Source organism: Petaurus breviceps, unplaced genomic scaffold (assembly GCF_028583685.1).
Source record: "Petaurus breviceps papuanus isolate PSGF00001 unplaced genomic scaffold, PetGlider_PUasm1.0 37, whole genome shotgun sequence".
In the NCBI taxonomy this organism is placed as follows: Eukaryota; Metazoa; Chordata; class Mammalia; order Diprotodontia; family Petauridae; genus Petaurus; species Petaurus breviceps.
In genome coordinates this window covers 89,878,787-89,899,080 of record NW_027186296.1, presented here as the reverse complement: position 1 = coordinate 89,899,080, position 20,294 = coordinate 89,878,787, and the positions used below count along the sequence as shown (strand labels likewise).

General features: G+C 34.5%; 1 protein-coding gene across 1 annotated transcript in view; it reads right to left on the bottom strand.

Annotated features, from left to right (window-relative positions):
• The window catches only part of TDRD1 (tudor domain containing 1), a 72,765-nt gene extending 57,168 nt beyond the window's left edge, over window positions 1–15,597 (bottom strand). The window contains exons 1-10 of the mRNA XM_069097561.1: window positions 15,300–15,597; window positions 10,943–11,001; window positions 10,184–10,331; window positions 7,385–7,490; window positions 4,935–4,998; window positions 4,044–4,148; window positions 3,584–3,766; window positions 2,999–3,142; window positions 1,256–1,427; window positions 61–147 (exon numbers count right to left, since the gene is read on the bottom strand). Coding sequence (XP_068953662.1) covers window positions 61–147; window positions 1,256–1,427; window positions 2,999–3,142; window positions 3,584–3,766; window positions 4,044–4,148; window positions 4,935–4,998; window positions 7,385–7,490; window positions 10,184–10,331; window positions 10,943–11,001; window positions 15,300–15,597 — 1,366 coding nt within the window. The remainder of the gene's footprint in view (window positions 1–60; window positions 148–1,255; window positions 1,428–2,998; window positions 3,143–3,583; window positions 3,767–4,043; window positions 4,149–4,934; window positions 4,999–7,384; window positions 7,491–10,183; window positions 10,332–10,942; window positions 11,002–15,299) is intronic.
• Window positions 15,598–20,294: the final 4,697 nt, after the last annotated feature.

Here is a 20,294-nt window from a genome sequence, read left to right as displayed (position 1 = left end):
TTTTCTCCATCTGAAGTCAATATCATTGGTACACAAAAACATTTCAACACAAATACTCACTTTCTTCTGAACTTTGCATCTTGCAATTTTGTCCCTTGGATCTCAAACCATACCCCATTTCCAAAAGTATAAGGTCTAAGTGTTTTCCTACATGATATAAGCAAGTGATTATTTCCTTTAAAAATGTATAATATCCTTTTATCAAATAGTATGGCATAAATTTCATATCTTCATGTATTTATTAGCAAACTAGGTGCAAAGAACAGTCATAGACTTGAAATACTTAGCAAATTAAGTTCTTTTGAGCTTAAGGGCATTATGTTTAGGAGATACATAACTATTTTAAAAATAAAATTTAAAAATGTGAAATGTTGCATAATGTAAAAAAAAATTTTAGAATAGTAATTACTTAACATGCCTAAGTCTATATTCAGTGAGAATTACTGAAAATACAGTAAAATTATCAAAAGTTTTCTGAAAAAATATTCCAATACTGATGTCATTATAAAGAGTATATATATATATATATATCAGTCATATAATGGTAAGTCACTTTACTAGCTAATAGTTTAAAAAACTTCGATAAAAGTGTGTTTTCTAAAATGCCTGACAAGAGTTAGAACAATTTCTTTTTTTTTGTTTGGATTTTTTGGAGGCAACTGGGGTAAAATGACCTGCACACAGCTAGTAAGTGACTGAGGCCAAATTTGAACTCAGGTCCTTCAGACTCCAAAGTCTGTGCTCTATTCAATTACAGTAATTTCAACATATATCACATGAATTCAAAATCATCAATGATATGATTTTAGAAACTGAAAGGGAGATCACTGTCTAGTATATTACATTAACTGAATCCACTAAATCCACAATATTTCAAATTCATTAGGCTTGAATCAAGGAAGACTAGTTTTAAATTCTAAAAGTACAGAATACAAAGTTCTTAAAAAAATAAAAAAGTCCAATTATTTTTAGGTGCTTACAATGCCTGGTTGGTACAGTGATGAAATACAAATTTGTGTACACTGCTCAAACAGATTTTACTGACCAGATTTAAACATCAATTACTTAGGGAAGGAAAAGGGCTCTTTCACAAATTTTTTAAAAAATACTATTTAAAAAAAAAAAGCAAAAAAAAAAAAGACTGGGATAAATCTCATGTTTTCTGATCTAAGGAATACTTAAAAAATAAATGAGAAAACTGAAATGCTTTAAATTCTGCAGAAAGATAGAGAAATTTATTATTTTCTGATCTTACCAGAGCCTGGAAGCAAAACATCAACAGCAAAAGAAATCATTTCTTCTTGTAATATATCAAGAATTTTAAAAGAACAATACTGTTCTACCATTAAGGGTTTAATAGCATTGGTACAATCATCATTCCAACTTCCTTCTGCTGGGATTACACTGGCAACAAAACACTTTATGGCCTGAAAGAGATTAAAGGTATTCTAGATAGAAAGGATGGGCAATAACAACTGATTTTCCTCTTTACAAACCTATTAAGACATTTAAGTCTGTGTTTTACATTGAAATACTATCCAGAAACCTCAAACTCCTAAGTAAAACTTTAAAATTCCATAAAAATCAACTTTTTATTTCCAGCCACTGTACAAATGTGCACTACACATGTTTATTTGGAGTTACTTTGGTTTAGAGAATCACATCTTTTCAAAATCACGTTATTTTATGTCATATGAAATAATTTTTAACTGCCTCTGGGATAAAATATAAAACTTGTATTTATTTTAAAACAGTATTTCATTATTTCTAATACATTGTAAAGGCAATTTTTAACATTCATTTAAAAAATTTTTTGAGTTCCCAAATTTCTCCCTCCCTCCCTTACCTTCCCCCAATTTGATATGTTATTTATGTGCAAACATGTAAAACTTATTTCCATATTAGTCAAGTAAAACTTCTCTTGTAGGCTTTTAAAGCCATTCATAACCTCTCTAGTTTCATTATACAATATTCCATTTTCATCACACTACAGTTTGACCACTTTTGGAAAAGATGAAAAGTTTCAGAATTTGTATGACAAAATTACATTTAACTAATTTAAAAAAAGAAAATGATGTGCTGAGAAGTGAAAACAATCCCTCATCTGTGACCAGAACTTTAATAAACTCACATTTTAAATGGAAAAATATAATTAAATATTTATTAAGCACCTACTATGTTTCAAGGAATAGAAATATAATGAATCAAACCCTTCTTCCAAGGTGAGAGGAAAGGGCTGGGGGAAGGGGGTGTGGGAAAGGGAGAAGAAGAGGGTAGGAAAAGAGGAAAGAGGGAAAAAAGGAGAATAGGAACAAAAATGAAGTTTCCATGGAGTTTGCATTAATGTTTTACTATCCAAGTGCTATCCTCATATGTAGTCAAAGGACAGAACAAGCAAAAATAGTGTTGCATATTTGAATTTACAATGCAATTAACCTACATATTAAAGCACTAAAATTAGTTATTCCAAAGCAATACATCTCACACTAACAATTACCAAATTAATTTGGGTATGGTCAATCAACATTTATAACTTGTCTTTTAAATATAAACAGGAGACCTATGCATTATGGTCTAGGAAGCATGCCCCTAAGATCTTTAAAGTTAGGAAAGATTGGGTAAATTTTGTCATGTTACATGCATTTTTTTCTTTTTGGAGGAGGGAAGGCAGAGCAATTGGGGTTAAGTGACTTGCCCAAGGTCACATGGCTAGTAAGTGTTAAGTGTCTTGAGGTCACATTTGAACTCAGGTCCTCCTGACTCCAGAGCTGGCGCTCTATTCACTGGGCCACATAGCCACTCCTACATGCATTTTCAAAATAAAAAATCCCCACAGATTTATTAAAATTTTATAGTTAGTAGTCTGGAGGGAAAACTATATGACTACTAAAGCCTATTCACAGTGCCCCATTGAAAACTGAAGGGAAATCTTAGATTCCCTAGAATTCAATCTTACACTACTAAGAGTTTAATGGAAAACAAAAATGAAGAAACTCACACAGGGGGGAAAGAGTTCAATATTTTTGTTCAGTTGCTGAATTCGGCTTATTGGAATAACTTCTCCATTTCCATAATCAATATATAACACTTGTGCCTTCTTCTGCTGTACATCAACATCTTGTACTATTACTCTGTTCCAGGTCTACAGGAAAATCAAACACACTGCCTACTTTGTTACAGAATTTCAGAATCTAAGACAAATTCAATTAATCTATGTTTTACACAAATGGAAAGAAGTCCCATTACTCTAAGTAGGCATTAAAGAAAATGTATTGGTTTTTTTCTTTTCAAGGAATACCAAGAAGCCTCTCTTAAAATTTATTAAAATTATTGTATATTTTAATACGCACAACGAAATATTTTACCTGTAATACTGTCCTGTTTTGTATTTCAATTGAGTATGTTCAAGCTATTAAGAAATTCACTAACCTACAACTAGCAAACAGTACAAATATAAAAGAAACTCTTAATAGATTTTTTAAGCACTGTTATTACTATGGATTATTTAAATGATAAAGTGGTAAAAAAAAATATGTACAGTAGTTATACTTACTAGTTAGGATTGTTTCATTTTAGAGATTACCTGATCCACAGAGTACTTGGCAACACAGATTTCCCCTTTAGTAGGGATGTATTCTTCTTGAGGTATCATATTCATATATGATTCTTTCAAGCTTATAGAAAGTTTTCTGATATATTCTAAAACTTCTGAAGAACAGATCTGTACATAAAATTCACCTGGGTTCTTGAATTCAGTAACTGTACCCTTTTTGACAGAAAGAACGAAAATATGAAATTACTAACATTCAAATGCAACATGAACTTCTTAGAAACATTTTATAAACAAAAGATTCAGACTATTCAGAACAGCTTGCAAATGGAATCTATATTAATTATTTTATCAATGATATTTGCAAAGAAAAGTATCATAAATTCACCAAAATCTAACAGTGAAGAAAATAAAGGTAGCTGGGGATATGTAAAAATGTAACCATTTACAATCCTTTGAAAATGTTTGAACACATTACATAAGTAATTAATACCTTTACTTCCATAGTTTTTCTTAGCTGCAGATTTTGTAAATCGGAAAACATTATTTTCTTAGTACACCCTATTATTTCTGTGGTGATTCCAAGTTGATAATCATCCTGTTTAGAAACAGAAAGTTACTAACTTAAAAGGTTTGACTATCATGCTATACTGCATGGAGCAAAAATTCCCAGAATCCTTAAAACCAGTTTTAATACTAAGACTTGAGAAATATTAAAATCCTAAAAACCAAAACATACAGTCTTTACTTTCTTTCTACCCCTAATATTCAGCAAATACTTTAAAGGAAATATGTGATGTTGCCCAATCACAAAATAGTCTAAATTCCTAGTAAATAATTTATTCGGTGCTTTTTAATACATGGAAATGTGTATTAATAGTATCTTAACATGAACTTTTCAGAGGCAGATTAATGTGTAATAATTATATACGGATTAAGTAGGCTGTAGAAAAGTCTACTATTAAGAGGGGAGGAGTCAGAGTGGAACATATTATATAGGTTAAGTAATTTATTGAGGATAAATCTGTAGTGATTTGTAATGATCTAGCCCACATATTAACAAAGAATTGGCACCAATGGAGCTACTGTCTTCCTATATATTTGCTAAAAGGTCAGGTGGAGAGCATGAATAAAGAACTACTTTGGAGAGAAGGGAAGATTCTCACAAGAGAGCTTTAAACATATTTTACAAGTGATTTCTGGCAATATTTAACTCTACTCTTAATATTGTATATAATGGTATACCACTGACCCAACAAAATAAGTGCTATTAAAAAAATCCAAAGAAATAAAGTACATCAATTATAATAAAGTTGCTTACTCTTAATTCAGTAAAAACTCTGTCTAAATTCTAAATCTAAAGGTAAAGAAAAACATGTCATACCTCTTTATTCACTTCCATTTTCTTTGTTTCACAAGATAATTTTGTATCTTCAGGTTTAGGGAAACTGGAACATAGCAAATAGTTAAAATATTAATACTACAGAATTAAAGAAGCAATTAAAACACAATTATCCTTAAAAGCAAAAATAATCTCTCTACAGAAAAATGCAACAATAAAGTAAAACATTAACTCTGTTAGGAACACAGTGAAGGATGGATGGATATTCAAATTTTTTCCTGATAGCTGAGTGATAATAAGGGTATCATTATGGTTCTCCTCAATATATAAACTAAAGAGGTATTTAAAATTCCAGTGTATTAAAATTGTTAAAGGTAAATCTTAATTGATTTACTTACTATTTATTAAGTCATATCTGTAGACCACAATTATACATGCTGGGAAAAATAAAATCTAAATGACATATTCTCTTCCTAACATGGGGTTTCTAATCCAGAAGGGCCCTTGCATGTTTGTTGAAATGAATAACAAGCAGACAAATTATACATAATACAATAACCATAGCATAGACTATAATAAACACATGAAAGAAGTTCAAAGTAAGAAGGAAAGATAATTTCTGAAGGGGAAGAGAGTGAAAGAATTCAAATGTTTCCTGGAAAAAGTAGCATTAAATCTGGATTTTGAAGAAGAGGTAAAATCACAAAGATAGAGATGGGTAATAAAAAATTTCCAAGTAGGGAAAGCCTTGGATACACGCACAAAGAGGGATGGAAAGTTCATATCAAGTGCAAGAAAGAACAAATAGTTCCAGCAGTAAAAGAACTACACAAGTACAGGGGAGATGCAATAAGATAAAAAAGAGAGGGGAAGGCAGCCTGAAATGTTTATTTGATAAGTTGTAGAGAGTCACTAAAGTGATATGAGCAAAAGAGTGACATGAATAGAACCATGTACAGTTGAGACTGATCTGACAGTAATGTGAAGAACAAATCAGAGAGGGGAAAGACTGCACGTGATATGCGTGTGTATGCGTGCATGTACATGTGTACATGTTTAAACTAGGCTGCTACAAATGAAAACAGCAAAAAAAAAAAAAACCATCAAAAACCCAACAACCTGATAGATCTGAAATATGCTGAAGCTAGAAACTACAGGACTTGGTAACTGATTAGATATGAGAACTGAGTGAAAGGGAAGTCAAACCAAGTATCAGTTTTGTGTTAAGGGAGTGACTAGGGAAGCTAGGTGGCACACTGAATAAAGCACCAGTCTGGACTTAGGAAGACTCATCTTCCTGAGTTCAAATCAGACACATCCATAGCTGAGCTTCCTTTCAGCATTGGTCCAGCTGCTTCATTAGCACTGGAACTACTCGAGGTTGTTCTCCACTCTTCCCCAGTAGTGTATTGGACACCTTCTAAACAAAGCAGTAATTTGGTGGGAACCTCCTATGAACATGATGACCCAGTAATGCTTACTGCCTTCCATAACTATGGGGAATTAGTACCTGTGTCACATCAGAAGCAGAGTTGGACTGTAAGGTATCTGGACTAAAAGCTTCTAGAGGTATCAACAGGTGAGATAGAAGGAGTACTCCCTTTTCTTGCCTCCTAAAATGTTTCTCTTAGCTGAATGATTCTCTAGTCCTCTAAAATGAGGCCCTAGGACTCATAACTCCTGCTTCTAATCCTTTCATCACCTGAGTAAAATGAGAAGTGTTCAGAAGAAAATTTTCTACTTCAAGAATTGCTTGAGAGAACTGAGGGAGGGGATGAAGTCATCAGAGTGCTATACCAAGTAGTTCTTAAAAATTCTTTTCTGAATCCTTTTCTTTGTATGATGAACATAAGTTCAGTGTGGAATAAGTACAGTGTGAAATGGTATTAAATACAGAAAGTTGGTCAGACTGAAGAGAATTTCTCAGATACAGAGTTGGGCAAAGACCTACAGAGACTTCCATAATTCTGACATCCTATTTTCATTTCTCTAGCTCAGTTTTGAACCACGATTAGCACCACAGCCCTATGCGAAAGATAAATGGGAAAGCAGAGCAGGCTACATACTTGTAGGCAAGCACCCTAGAATGAGCAGAAGAGATACCACAACCTTTGGAAAAATCAGTGCAAACACACCTAAGTAAGACAGGTCTGAGGGCACTGCCACCTGCTGACTGAAATGTATTCTCCATTCTAGTCAACTGATAAACGTCTTTGAAGAATGCAGAAAGCATGAAATCAGCTAGATATGAATAGATTAAGTTTTAGCAGCACCACCAAGTGGACACTTATCTATATCATCTGTCACAAGGTATAAGATAAAATGGAAAATAAAAAAGGCAACTAACCCTAAGAAAAAGCTTAAACATTACCTGAAACTTCAAATATTAATATCTTCAACAGTAAAACTCTAACAAAACTGGTATTTCTAAATATCATGAATAGCTATATATTGATGTTTCAGTTTAAACTCTAAAAATCTCATATACTCACTTTTGTTTAATAGGTTTGCACACAATGCTGTGTACAGACCAGTCTCTTCTTTGGCATGCTACACCGCAATAGTATGTTTGCTTACACTGTGAACACCTCAGAGATCCTAAACAATATAAAAAAGTAGTTTACTATTAAGTTATTCCAAATTAAAATACAAAATTTTAATAAATTAGAATTTACAATTTTTTCAGTAATGTCCTGTGTCAGACAATCTATCCTTAACTCCCAAAGATGAAGGTCTAAGAAGAACAATGGTATTTTATGATATTACCTATGCCTACGTTTGTGTCAGGATTAAATATTAATGTAGCTATTAACAGTTTAATTCATTAATGTACTAATTTCAAAGTTTATTTTGCAGAAGTTTTGACTGATCCCTATTGGAAGATTCAAAAATGCATTAAGAACTTCAGAATTATTATACTAGATCAAACCCACAGTCACTCTAACTTTATACTGTTTCAGTAGCAAAGAGACATGTTGTTGAATGGCATCATCTTTCTTGCCATCAACATCAATTTCAGTGATACAATAATTATAATAATAATATTCTAATGTCCTTTATTAATTTAAGGAGTAACAAGTCCAGAGCAGATTATATTAACTTTCTCTGAAGAAACCTCAAACTCAACCGAGGATAATATATGTCATAAATTTATTATCTTCTGTATGAAAGCATGCCCTTATTCTGTCCTCAAAGTTCCCTCTAAGGCTTTAAGCAAAGTCTGAAGTGTACTTTTCAATATACTATAAGGTCCTAATAATGAACAAATTTGTTTATCCCCATTGCGGTCATGATACAGTGACTGTACATAACTCACAGGGCACCCTGGACCTTACAGGACCAAATGAGATAATATATGTAAAAGGCTTTGAAGACTTTAAAGTGCCATCTAAATGTTAATTGCTACTACTGTTATTAAATGGAAAGAATCTTGGGACTTCAAAGCAGGGGAGACCTAGTCTTGAATCCTGACTCAAATATCCAATAGCTATGTAACCATGGTCAAGCCATTTAATTCTTTAAGTCTATTTTCTCATTAGTAAAACTGAGATAACATATTGCTGTATTAGCAGCAAATTCTCGCTTATAGAGGTTGATTTCCCTTTAAAAGGACAAGTAAGCTGTGAAACCATTTCTGTGAAGAGCTTCCTGGTCTAAAAATTCTCTCCACCAAAGCGGATTAGCAACTTATTTCTAACTTAAGTGTCTCAGACATTTGCCCAAGATCCTGAGAGATCAGGTGATCTGCCAGTCATATAACTCTTCTGTGTCAAATGGCAGGGCTCAAACCCAGACCTTTGTTCCTAATTCCAAAGTCAATCCTCTATCTACTCTGCCATACCCACTCTCTTAAAGTTCAATATTCAGCATTTAAGATACAAAGAATCACAGAATTTGGATTGGAAGAGACCTCAAAGATCATCTATTCCAGATAAATAGAAACAAGTGACCTGCTTAGACACAAAGGCCATAGGCCAAAGGCACCTGGCATATGTGCCCCCAGGGAATTTTATTTGGAGAGGGTCAAATGTGGAATAATCAACTATAAAGGCCATTATGCCCATTTACCAAACTAAGGAAACTAAAATAAACTTAATTTCTAAAAGTAAACCAAACTTCAAAAAACTCCAAACTTTGCAAAGGGGTCCTTTGAATCAAAGTCTCCCCACAAACAAACAACAAACTTTTTGGTCTCACATTGTTGGTTAATAAAAGTATCTTTCCAACTGGATCTTGTTCCATTTGCCCTGCACTGATATGAAAGGCCTGCTATGAAATTTAAGAACTGCTAACAAGATGGTACATCTTTCATATTTTTTTCTTTTTTGGAAGGGGGAAGGTAGGGCAATTGGGGTTAAGTGACTTGCCCAAGGTCACACAGCTAGTTTTTTGTGTTATGTGTCTGAGGCCACATTTGAACTCAGGTCCTCCTGACTCCAGGGCCATTGTTCTACTCACTGCACCACCTACCTGCCCTGAGAGGTACATCTTGCAAAATTTTTAATTCTTTTGTTTTCCTTGCCTGTACCAGAGCCCCAGGAGCCATGTATTATAGGTTGAGTTACAGAAAACAAAGTGGCCCAAGGTATCGAAAGGGAAAATGTGTACAGTTGATATAGCTGGCCAGATGGGAGGGTGGGAAGAAAGCAGACAGAACTCCTGAACCCAAGAGACTTTGGGCTCCTCCATACAAATGCACCATTGGAGTAGGTGAGGCAACTCCAAGGAGACTGAAGAGAGCTAACAAAGGCACTAGACATATTCCTTCCTACATACAACAGACCCTCTCAGAAACAAAAACATAAATTAGCTGGAGGAATAAATTAGGAGTAGCTGTGACAGCTGCAGCAACCAGAAATAACACAGAAATTGGGAGAGTCATCCCTGCAACCCTAACACATTAAAGAAAGGGGGCTGCTGACCAGTTAAATTGTGCTATATGATATCCTATATGCACAATCTATGTAACTAACATAACCTGGCTTCAAAGTCAGGTCCTCTAATTCCAATTCTAGCTATCTACAATACTATGTTGCCTATTATAGCAATTAAATCCCACTCTTCCTGTCAATTCTATTTCTAGCCTAAAATGCATCACAAGAAAGACCCATTTTTATTTATAAAAAAAATTTGCTATGCCATTATAAGAACCCATATTCAGTTAAATTTTACCTGATTTTCTTTTCTAAGAGGTTAGAGTTGCACTGTTTATGTAGTTTCAGAAATACTTAAATATACAACTCAACATATCAAGAGTCCCCAAAGGAAATGACATGCTTTGACATACTTACCATATAGCCCACATAGATGGCAAGTAGTTGACCGAGGTGATGGTATTAAAGAGTTAAATAATTTAGAATCATAGTTTAGAGATAAAGGATTCTCACTCAAATTCTGTAGCATTTTTGGTTTTGTAGGAGACAAATGAGTACTAAGCTTCTATAAAGAAAAGATAGCAGTATTAAAATCTGGATGATTTTCAAAAGTTATTAGCTAAAAGGTTAAGGGGAGAGGGATTAGATCTGTTGCAGAGGGACTTCCCAGATAAGGAAACTTTCTTTGCTTTCTCTGCAATTTATACATATTAATCTTTTTTTTTTTTAAATCAAGAATCTCTTTGATAACCTGGTGAAGCCTATGAACTTCTCAGAATGTTTTTTTAAGTACATAAAAAAAATACAAAGGAATAAAAAGGAAATCAATTATACTGAAATAAAAACAATTTCCCCCCCATCTAAGTGTATGTTCCCAGAAAACTATCTATGGGTTCATGGCCCCCAGATTAAGAGAACCCATCTTACAGAGCTGCCTGGCAGACTGAGGAGCGAATTGCCTGGGGTCATACAGCCTATGTCATAAGAGAGACTTGAAAACAGGTCTTCTTGTCTCCAAGGTCAGCTCTCAATTCACTATGCCATAATACCTTTGACCAGATAAAAAGATTTGTAAACCGAATCTAACCATGATTATTCCAATTTAAAGAATTCCTACCTCCAATGCAATATTAGATTTTTAACCAAAGAGAAACAAACAAAAACTTCTTAACTCACAGTGTTCAGTTCTTTAGTTGGTAAATTATTTCCAATGTTTAATGTTGCTACTGAGTTTCCTGGGAAAGAATAAAATAATACTTATATATAGTCTTCTCTAACAAAATAAAAATGCTAAAATTCGCTTAAATGAAAACCTGATACATACTATTAAGAATGAATTTTTAAATCTGAGAAACAAATACTTATAAATACATTTAGATAAAAAGTTCCACTAGAGCAGTATTTATCTGATCTCCATATCTCTACCAGCAGTGCTCTGTACATAATTGGGATGTAAATGTGGGCAGAAAATGGCAAGTATATAATAAGCAATGGTCCCAATTTCCTATAGGATAAATATGTTCTAACAATACTGTTATTCACAAAACTCATCTCTGAATAAAAAATTATTTCATTTAAAAAAAGGCTTTACTAGAGAAAATACAAAAGAAGAGTTATTTTATAGGTTGAAACCTCAGTTATTTCAATGCATGTGTGACTTGTAGTTACTCCTTTTACTGGTACAAGTCACAATCTGTGTGTTTCCCCTACATGCCTTTCTGTAAATCCTCCACAGATGATCTACCCAAAGTATGGAAACTATCTTCTGGATCTTTAGTACCTTATAGACATGGGCCAGCATTCGGGCTGATAAACTTCATTCCTGCTTTTATGAATATCCTGCTTCTTTTCTGGTTATTTTGTCCTTGATGATCCTATTATACTACTTCTGGCACAGAAATTATGGTTATAGTTCATCCACAATTCCTGTCCAAAATGCAAATGTACGAATAGACTAACTTAGTGGACTTCCCATTTGCATGTGCCATAGTGTAAGGCACATTCTTCAACTGTTTTCCCTGAGGAAGTCACTCAATTTCTTTTGCAAGGTGTGGCTCTCACTGAGGTGGTCCCATGGTGTTCCAAGGTAATGAGTAAAATGTCAAGGGCAAATAAGATTATCTGAAGAAATTGCTTGTGAATGGGCAAACCTTCTCTAGTTTGAACTTTGTATGGAGTGCATCTGAAGAATGTAGACAGTGGAAGAACACACAACTCCCTGTTTTATTTCTTATTTAATACTGAAATCAGTAAAGATGATGATGATGATAATGTTAACTAATACTTACATAGCTCTTTACCAATATTATCTCATTTGATCCTTATTGTAAGCAAGAGAATTAAAACCATTATTATTTGCACTATACAGAAAATGAAAGCTAGGCTGAGAGAAGTTAAGTGATTTGCCTTAGGTCACAGTTAAGTGTTTAAGGCAGGATAAGTAGACTTTACCTAAAGTATTCTATACTCTACATTGTAGCTAACTAGGTGGCATAGTGAGTGTACTTAATTTGTAATCAGGAAGACGGGACCTCAAAATATACTTCAGATATTTATTACCTGCATAACTTTACCTCAAACTTGTGAGGATCTGTGTAAAGTGCTTTGCAAACCTTAAAAGTACTACATAAATGCCAGCTGTTATAAATATCCATCATTCCATCCATTTAATCGTGTAAATTCAGTGAGATAGAATCCTTAAGTGACTCTTAAAAGAACTTAATATATGCACTGGAGATCCTTTAAGGTTTTCTGCTTTACTAGATCAAATTTTTTTTTTAAATAAACAAATAAACATATCAGGACTTTTTGTTTTCTGTGCTTTTCAGTTAACTGTATGACTAAGGTGGTCTGATGTAGAACGCTGGTCTATTTCCATTCTTAGTTTCATCAAAGCTATTTTCGAGGTGTTTATATACCATCCTCAAAAGATTTTGTAGAAATGATCAAGTGGATCAATAGTTACTGATCTGATGATCTAATTCTTCAGTAATCTGTGGTCCTTTCCATTTTTCCTTGATATATTTTGAAAACTAGATACCTATGTGCCATCTTCAATGTAGATTTCTTCTGTATATACTGGAACAGGATCCAGCACAACTCAATCTTCTTAGCACCATTGCATTGTGACCTAATATAAAAATCACTGAGATGGTGGAGTCAAATGTGTTCCTACTATCAGTACTGATGACCACAAACTAACAAAATATTAGGAACAGATTCATCCTAACTCAGGTCCATCGATCATCTTTCCAGTTTCATTCAAAAATTATTTTGGTGGGGAGGCCAGGTAGCACAGCGAGTAAGAGCACCGGCTCCAGTGTTGAGAACACCTGGAGATCGAATCCCGGGCTCAGACACTTAGCACCCACCCAGAAACACCTGGCCATGTAACCCTGAGCAAGTTACTTAACCCCAATTGCTTAGGGGAAGCCAGGTGGCTCAGCGAGTAAGAGCACCGGCTCCAGTGTCGGGCTGATCTGGATCAAATCTGGGCTCAGATACTCAGCACCACACCCAGAAATAATAACTGGCCGTGTAACCTTGAGCAAGTTACTTAACCCCAATTGCTTTAAAAAAAAAATTATTTTGGATTATCTACTTTAATTAGGTCTTGCACTAAGCACTCTTCAATTAAAAAGGTCAAGTAGGTAGCTACCTATAATCACATACATTATGTTCTCATCAATAATATTTACTTGCTGAATGGTGCTGGTTTAAGTGGTGCTTTAACCAATCATCTCATTACAGAAAAGAAGATGAAATGACCAACTAGTCTTTTCTTATCTGTTAGGATATAATCAGTTCCATCTTTTGAGATATTTAGCATCTATATTTAGGGCTGATGTCACAAATTCATTTAAATGGACTATACTGCAACACTTCAAAAGATTTATGATTTCATCACTAAGTACTCTCTAACCAATGCAGATCACAAGTCCTCTACCCCATAGTGGACAGACCACTTCATTGGCTTCTATGCACCATACCCCTTTGTCCCCATTCCTCTCATAAAAAGAGGTCAGCTCATAGTCAACTTTCTCATGATGTTACTCAACTTAACTATGATGGTTCTATATAACCATACAAAGCTCATGTTCTGGCAATATAGTCTTAAAAAAAAAAAAACCAAGGCCATCACGCCAAGATGAACCACTAGTGTAGGATTTCAGCGGAAAGTTTGCATATTTGATTCATTTTATCACTCCATAAACCTTTATTAAGCCTCTAGAATGTACAACACACAATTTTAAGCGCTGGAGGAGATCCAAAGATAAATAAAGCAGTTTTTGTCCTCAAGGACCATATGATCTCATAGAAGAAATATACTAATAAATGTAATACAAATTAAAATAATGACATATGCATAAGAGAAGTACAGTGCCAGGAAATAAAATGAACATGAAAACTTATAGCTGCAGGGCTAGGCAGAGATCCTGAAAGGTTTCAAGCAAGACACACATCAAAAACACAATAGATCAAAGCATAAAACAGTAGTAACATAAATGTTTTAAGCTACTATATAGTCTCACAAGTAAAGTTACTCTATAATAAAGTTACTCTATAATCACCCTCTTCTTGCATGTCTTTATATAAAAACTTGATTTCTGCCTACCATTACTATTTTAGAAATGAAGGCAATTCAGAGAGGTAAGTAATAGTGATAAGGTGCAGGCTTTGGGAACCCCCTTGAACTCTCCTTGAATTTTCCCACACTAGGCATTTGCCTGAGGCCATAAGCCTTTCACTATAGCTTGGACCAAATCTCTGTTACTAGCCAAACCCTCCATTGTCCTGCTAGTCCCCACCCTTGATCCTCCCAAAAATATCTATACCCAAATCTGTCACCCTTAAACTAGCCTATCCCTCCACTGGAAGTAGCCTCCAGCTCTTTCCTACCCTTAATCTCTCATTACTGGAGTCTGACCTCCTTTGACATAAGACCATCCCCAAACTCCTCCTGTAGACCACCGCTAGAACCCTCCCACAATTGACTGAAGACCTTCCCCAAACTCTTCCTCTAGACCACTTCTAGAAGCCTCCCACAATCTTTCTGTATATAAGCTCCATCTTGCCTCCATGACAGCCAAGAATTATATCAAGCGCAGACTCACTCTGTGTCAGATTATTCTGTCCCACTTGTCCAGTACAAGTGTCACAGATACCTAGGCTCCTTAAGAGTCTACCCATTATGGTGAACCTTTAATAAACTTTGCTTTTCTTTGGCTGAGAGAAGACTTAAGTCGAATTCATTTGGCAGGACTTGGTGTGTTGGTATTTTGAGATCTCGCATACCCCTAAATCCTGACCTCAATATGTTATGGTTCCTTGACCTCATCAACAGAAAGCAGATTTCTGCTTCTAAACTTACCTTTAATTTAGATTTTGATTTTTAAAGGTAGTCAGTTAAAATTTCAGACTAAGAAGACCTTACTAAAGTTCTGTCTCCTATTAGTATATGGCTATACACATTTGATAAGAACTGCAAAAACAGCTAAAGTAAAAATAATCAAAGATTGCTCTATTAAATCACCTGTTGATGTTTTCTTGTCGATTTTTGATCCAACTGCTTCTTTGTTAATACAGTTAGGGTTAGAAGAAGCTGAATTGTTTTCACAGCTAGCAAAATACCGTTTAGTTTGTTCACAAAATAAAAAATTTTTTTTGACAATTCCCACTGTTTTACTTCCATGCTCTGGGCTTTTCAACTTAAAGCTGGGATATGATCGAGGGCTTCTTAAAGGTTCATGTGGAGGCTTGATATCATTCCTCTCTATATTTAATTGCTCTGTCACTTTGCAAGCAGATATATCTGAATTATTTCTTGACATCTTATCAAAATGAAGTTTAAAACCAGATACCTAAGGGAAGAAAAATGTGTGAGAGACAGTTCCTTTAATTAACTGCATTACAAATAAACTAAGTTAAATGTTTCTCTACATTGAGAATATATAGCCTCAAAGAGCATTTTTAAAGGCAATATATTTTATTCTCCTACATTTATAGCACAAATAATATTTGTTCATAAATAACATGAATACTATATGAAACATTTAATACAAAAGATATATAGCTAAATTAAAATTAGGAGATTGTTCGGTCAATTACATCGTGGAACACAACATTTTTTACAAAAAAAAATCATATCACTAACAATATCTGATGAAGTATAATTCAAAACATGTAGAGACAAACAATGGCATTGCATAACAGTAAAAGGAAATAACATGGTAATAGTTCTCAATTTATACACAAACAATTCAATAGTTAAATTTATTTTGTAAAAGGTTGTGACAAAAGAAGAAACAGACAACAGTATAACAATAGTTTGGGACTTTACTATAAAACTGTGACAAATAAAATGATGAATAATTAATCAAATTTGAACCACTTACTTATTAAGCTGGAATGAATGTATATGTGTACACATATATGGTTAAAATGGGAGATACATACTTTTCAAGTACACATGAAAACTAGCAAAAATAAATGACATACTAATTCAGAGAAGTCATATATAAATTAAAAAACCCAGAAATTGAATTTAAAATATAATATAAACAAAAGGTATACAACTACATGGCAACTAAAAACAGAATGACTGTTAAAGAAAAAAATCAGAAAAACAATTAAGATTTGAAAGACAATGACAATACCATACAGCAAAACCTACATGGGGGCAGCTAAAGCTTTTTAGGAGGAAATTAATATCGCTAAATGCCTACATTAATAAGGAAGAAAATGGGGGAAAAAAGTCAAGCTTACAATATAAAGCTCTAAATAAGGAACAAAGTAATCCAAGTAAAAATCAAGAGATGATAAAAATAAGAGCATAAGTAAATAGAAACTACTTTTTGGACAAAATTTGAAAAATTGATAAACCACCATCAAATTTAATAAAAAAAAATAGAACATACAAATCAACAAAATTATAAATGAACTGGAGATAACCAACATAACATAAACTGATAATATTATTATGGAACAGTACATATAAATAAATTCTAGAAAATGTGACACCTTAAAGAAAATGATTAACTACAATGATCATCCTACTGAATAAAAGAAAAAAACATTTACTGAGTTCTTATTATGTACCAGACACTGTGCTAACATCCCCAAACTAGCACAACAGTATATGAATAATATAAGTAGAAAAATTTAATAATTATAGAAGGACTAAGACAAGTCATCAAAGAATTATCCCACTCCCCCCAAAATTAAAAAAATAAGACAAGGTCAGGTAACATATGGCAGAATGATTTCAAGCTTTCCAAGAATAAATAAACCCTGGGGCAGCCAGGTAGCACAGCGAGTAAGAGCACCAGCTCCAGTGTCAGGATGACCTGGGGATCAAATCTCAGGCTCAGACACTTAGCACCCACCCAGAAACACCTGGCCGTGTAACCTTGAGCAAGTTACTTAACCCCAATTGCTTAGGGGAAGCCAGGTGCTCAGTGAGAAGAGCACCAGGTCCAGTGTTGGGATGACCTGGGGATCAAATCTGGGCTCAGATACTTAGCACCACACCCAGAAATAACTGGCCGTGTAACCTTGAGCAAGTTACTTTATCCCGATTGCTTAAAAAAAAAAAAAAAGAATAAATAATCCCTGTTACACAATTATTCAGTTCATGAATATAGAGAAGGAGGGAATATACCCTTTATAAGGCAAATATGGTGTGAGTTTTAAAAATCAGATAAAGGCAACATAATGAAAAAGAAAATTATATTCCTATCTTATGAATTTACATGTGCAGGTTTTCCCCTAAGCATAAAAGGTTAGTTGAATATAAGAAAATATATTTTCTTATTTAAAAGATTCCAAATATTTAAAAAAATTGAAGAATTTTTATAGGACTAGACAAAGTCATAATGAAATTTATTTAGGAAAATAAGCAAGAATATCAAGAAATATATGAAGAGAAAAAACCTGAAATGGATTCTTGCTTACCTACATTTTAAAACAGAATACAAAGCAAGTATAAAAACTATCTGACAAAGTGAAAAATAGGAAAAAAAACCCCCACCAATGGTCTAGATACACTAGCTGTCCAACTAAGTAAATGCCAAAAATTAGTGTTATAACAATTATTCAGAAAAAATGGTCAACCTCACTTATAATCAGAGAGGCAAACGGAAACAACCAGAAGGTACCACCACCTCATAACCTATTAAATACATCAAAATATCAATCAATGCCAAGGAGATTGTGTGGCAACAACTGGTAGAATTACAACCTTGTGGCATCTTTTTGGAAAACAATCACACTAAAAATTTAAAAACTAATAACTCTGAATAATGCCATAGTTGGGATTTTACTCTTAAAACATAATACAAAAACAACAAAAATAGACTTTCAAGCATTCTTGATGAAAAAAACAGAGTTAAATAGAAAATTTGACATTCAGATGCAAGAAGCAAGAGAAGCATGAGAAGGTAAACAGGGAAAAGAAATCATAAGGAACTTATCAAAGTTAAACTAATTGTGACTGATTCTCAGTATAAAAATAGTTGAAGGGAATAGAAATATATACATATATGTCCATATAGAAGGGTATATGGGCGTATGAATACATATGTGAATGTGTGTATATATGTGTACAGGTATATATGGATAGAGGGCACAGGACCAATTTATTTTCTTATTTTTTATTTTATTTTTTTACTTTTTTTGGAGAGCAATTGGGGTTGATACAGGAACAATTTAACAGGAACGTGAACTTAAAAGGTGAAATTAAGAGGTGAGAGGAATATAATGAGAGGAGATGGAGAGAGACAGAATGGGGTAAAGTATTTCATACAGAAGAGGTAAGGTGTTGGGGGCCAGGAAGTAATGGTATATGGGCTAGTGCCTGCTTGCTTGATGTATGACCTTAAAAGGTAATGAATAGAGCTGTGGAAGATGATTGGCTATATGTACCTATAAATTGCTCTGATACGGAAGTCAGATCTCTTTGTCGCGATGTAGCTGAGCCTGAATAAACAACTCCAGCAAACCTCGGGTGCTCTGTCTGGTAATTCCTCCTAGGAGGCCGGTGACGACCGAAGACTTACTATGGGTAAGTGAGAGGACGGGATATCAATAGCCCCCCACAACTGGTGCCCAACGTGGGGTGTGGGTAGGGTCCGAGAAGACCATCTGGGCTATAAATTAGCTCTCCAGACAGCCTCATCGGTAAAAGAGTACCGTTGAGAAGATGGGAAGGGCAATGAGTGTCCCCGCAATTTTGCCCGAGGAGAAAGGAGTTATTGCCGTGCAGCGGTGTAACATGCGGGGGTGCAGCCAGGCCGATGGGCCGTGGTGGGGCGAATGGGTGGAAGGAAGCCGTCCTCCTCCCTTCAACCTTGCCGGAGGCCCGATCACTTTTAAGAAGCAGATAGATAACACCTTAAGTCCCACCTAATTACTCTTTCTGGTTTAGGTGATTAAATTGTGGGTTCGAGTCCCACTTAGTTGCTTGTTTAGAATGAGTGGTACATGTTTTGAGTGATTGGTACTGTGCACAGAACTGTTACGTGTCGTATCTTGTGTTTCTGCTGTGTTCTGTCCCTTCTGTGTCTTTGTTTGTCCTATCCAGTCATCAGGTCCATTATGGGCCAAGGGTCATCCACAGCCGGCCTGTGTATTCCTTTGAAATGCTGTATCTCTTTCCCTCCTTCTCTCCCCTGCTGCTGAGTGCAGGCTGGAAAGGGAGAGAAAGAGAGCAAAATATTGTCTTGTTTAGGTTATATGATGGTAAATGCAAGTGAAAGAGTATAGGAGAAATGTTAGGTTGGAATTAGAAAGAAATAAAGTATGTATATGATTTTAAAGGGGCTTTAATCAAAGTCCAACAGGAAGAGTAACATTTAACTATTTCCTGCCTCACTTAAAAGAGAAAAGTTTTGTGTAACAGAATGCAACTAAAAGGCAACTGAATGCATTCTGGTCATCTTTGAAAAGTGTCACTCCTAATTTGATGCTAAAGAAAAGTTGGAATTCATTTTACTATTTGGCATTTAGGCAAATTGGAATATTTTCCAAGATTTGATACATAAGGTGAGGTTTTTGGGTTCTCTAGAACTGGGATAAGGGAGTAGGCGCCACTCCCTCTCCCCTTGCTAGGGAAGTCAAAGCTATCACTTTCAAAGAAGTTTCTAAGGAGTGGACACAAAATTTATTGGAGTAAAAGTTGGAACAGCTAAAAACATTGGGGGGAGGCATAGCAACTATATTGAGGGCCCTGGGGCATGCAGACGACCCTCTTTCCTTTCAAATCCCGGGGATCACAACCAAGCTCTGCAACTGGGGAGAGGAGAAAAGCCTCTGCACTTGGTAAGCCTAATTTTCTATCAATAATTTTGGTATGTGATGAATCGGAAATGCAATTAATGTCATTATGTAATTGTTCTATTATGGTATCTCTAAATTGTAAAATCTAAATTGTAAAGTCCTCTTATACTGTAAAAATTGAGTGACAAAGCAGTTTTCAATCTGAGTTTTGTTGAAACTAAAAGATGGAGAAAAGTTGTGTAAAACTAGCTAT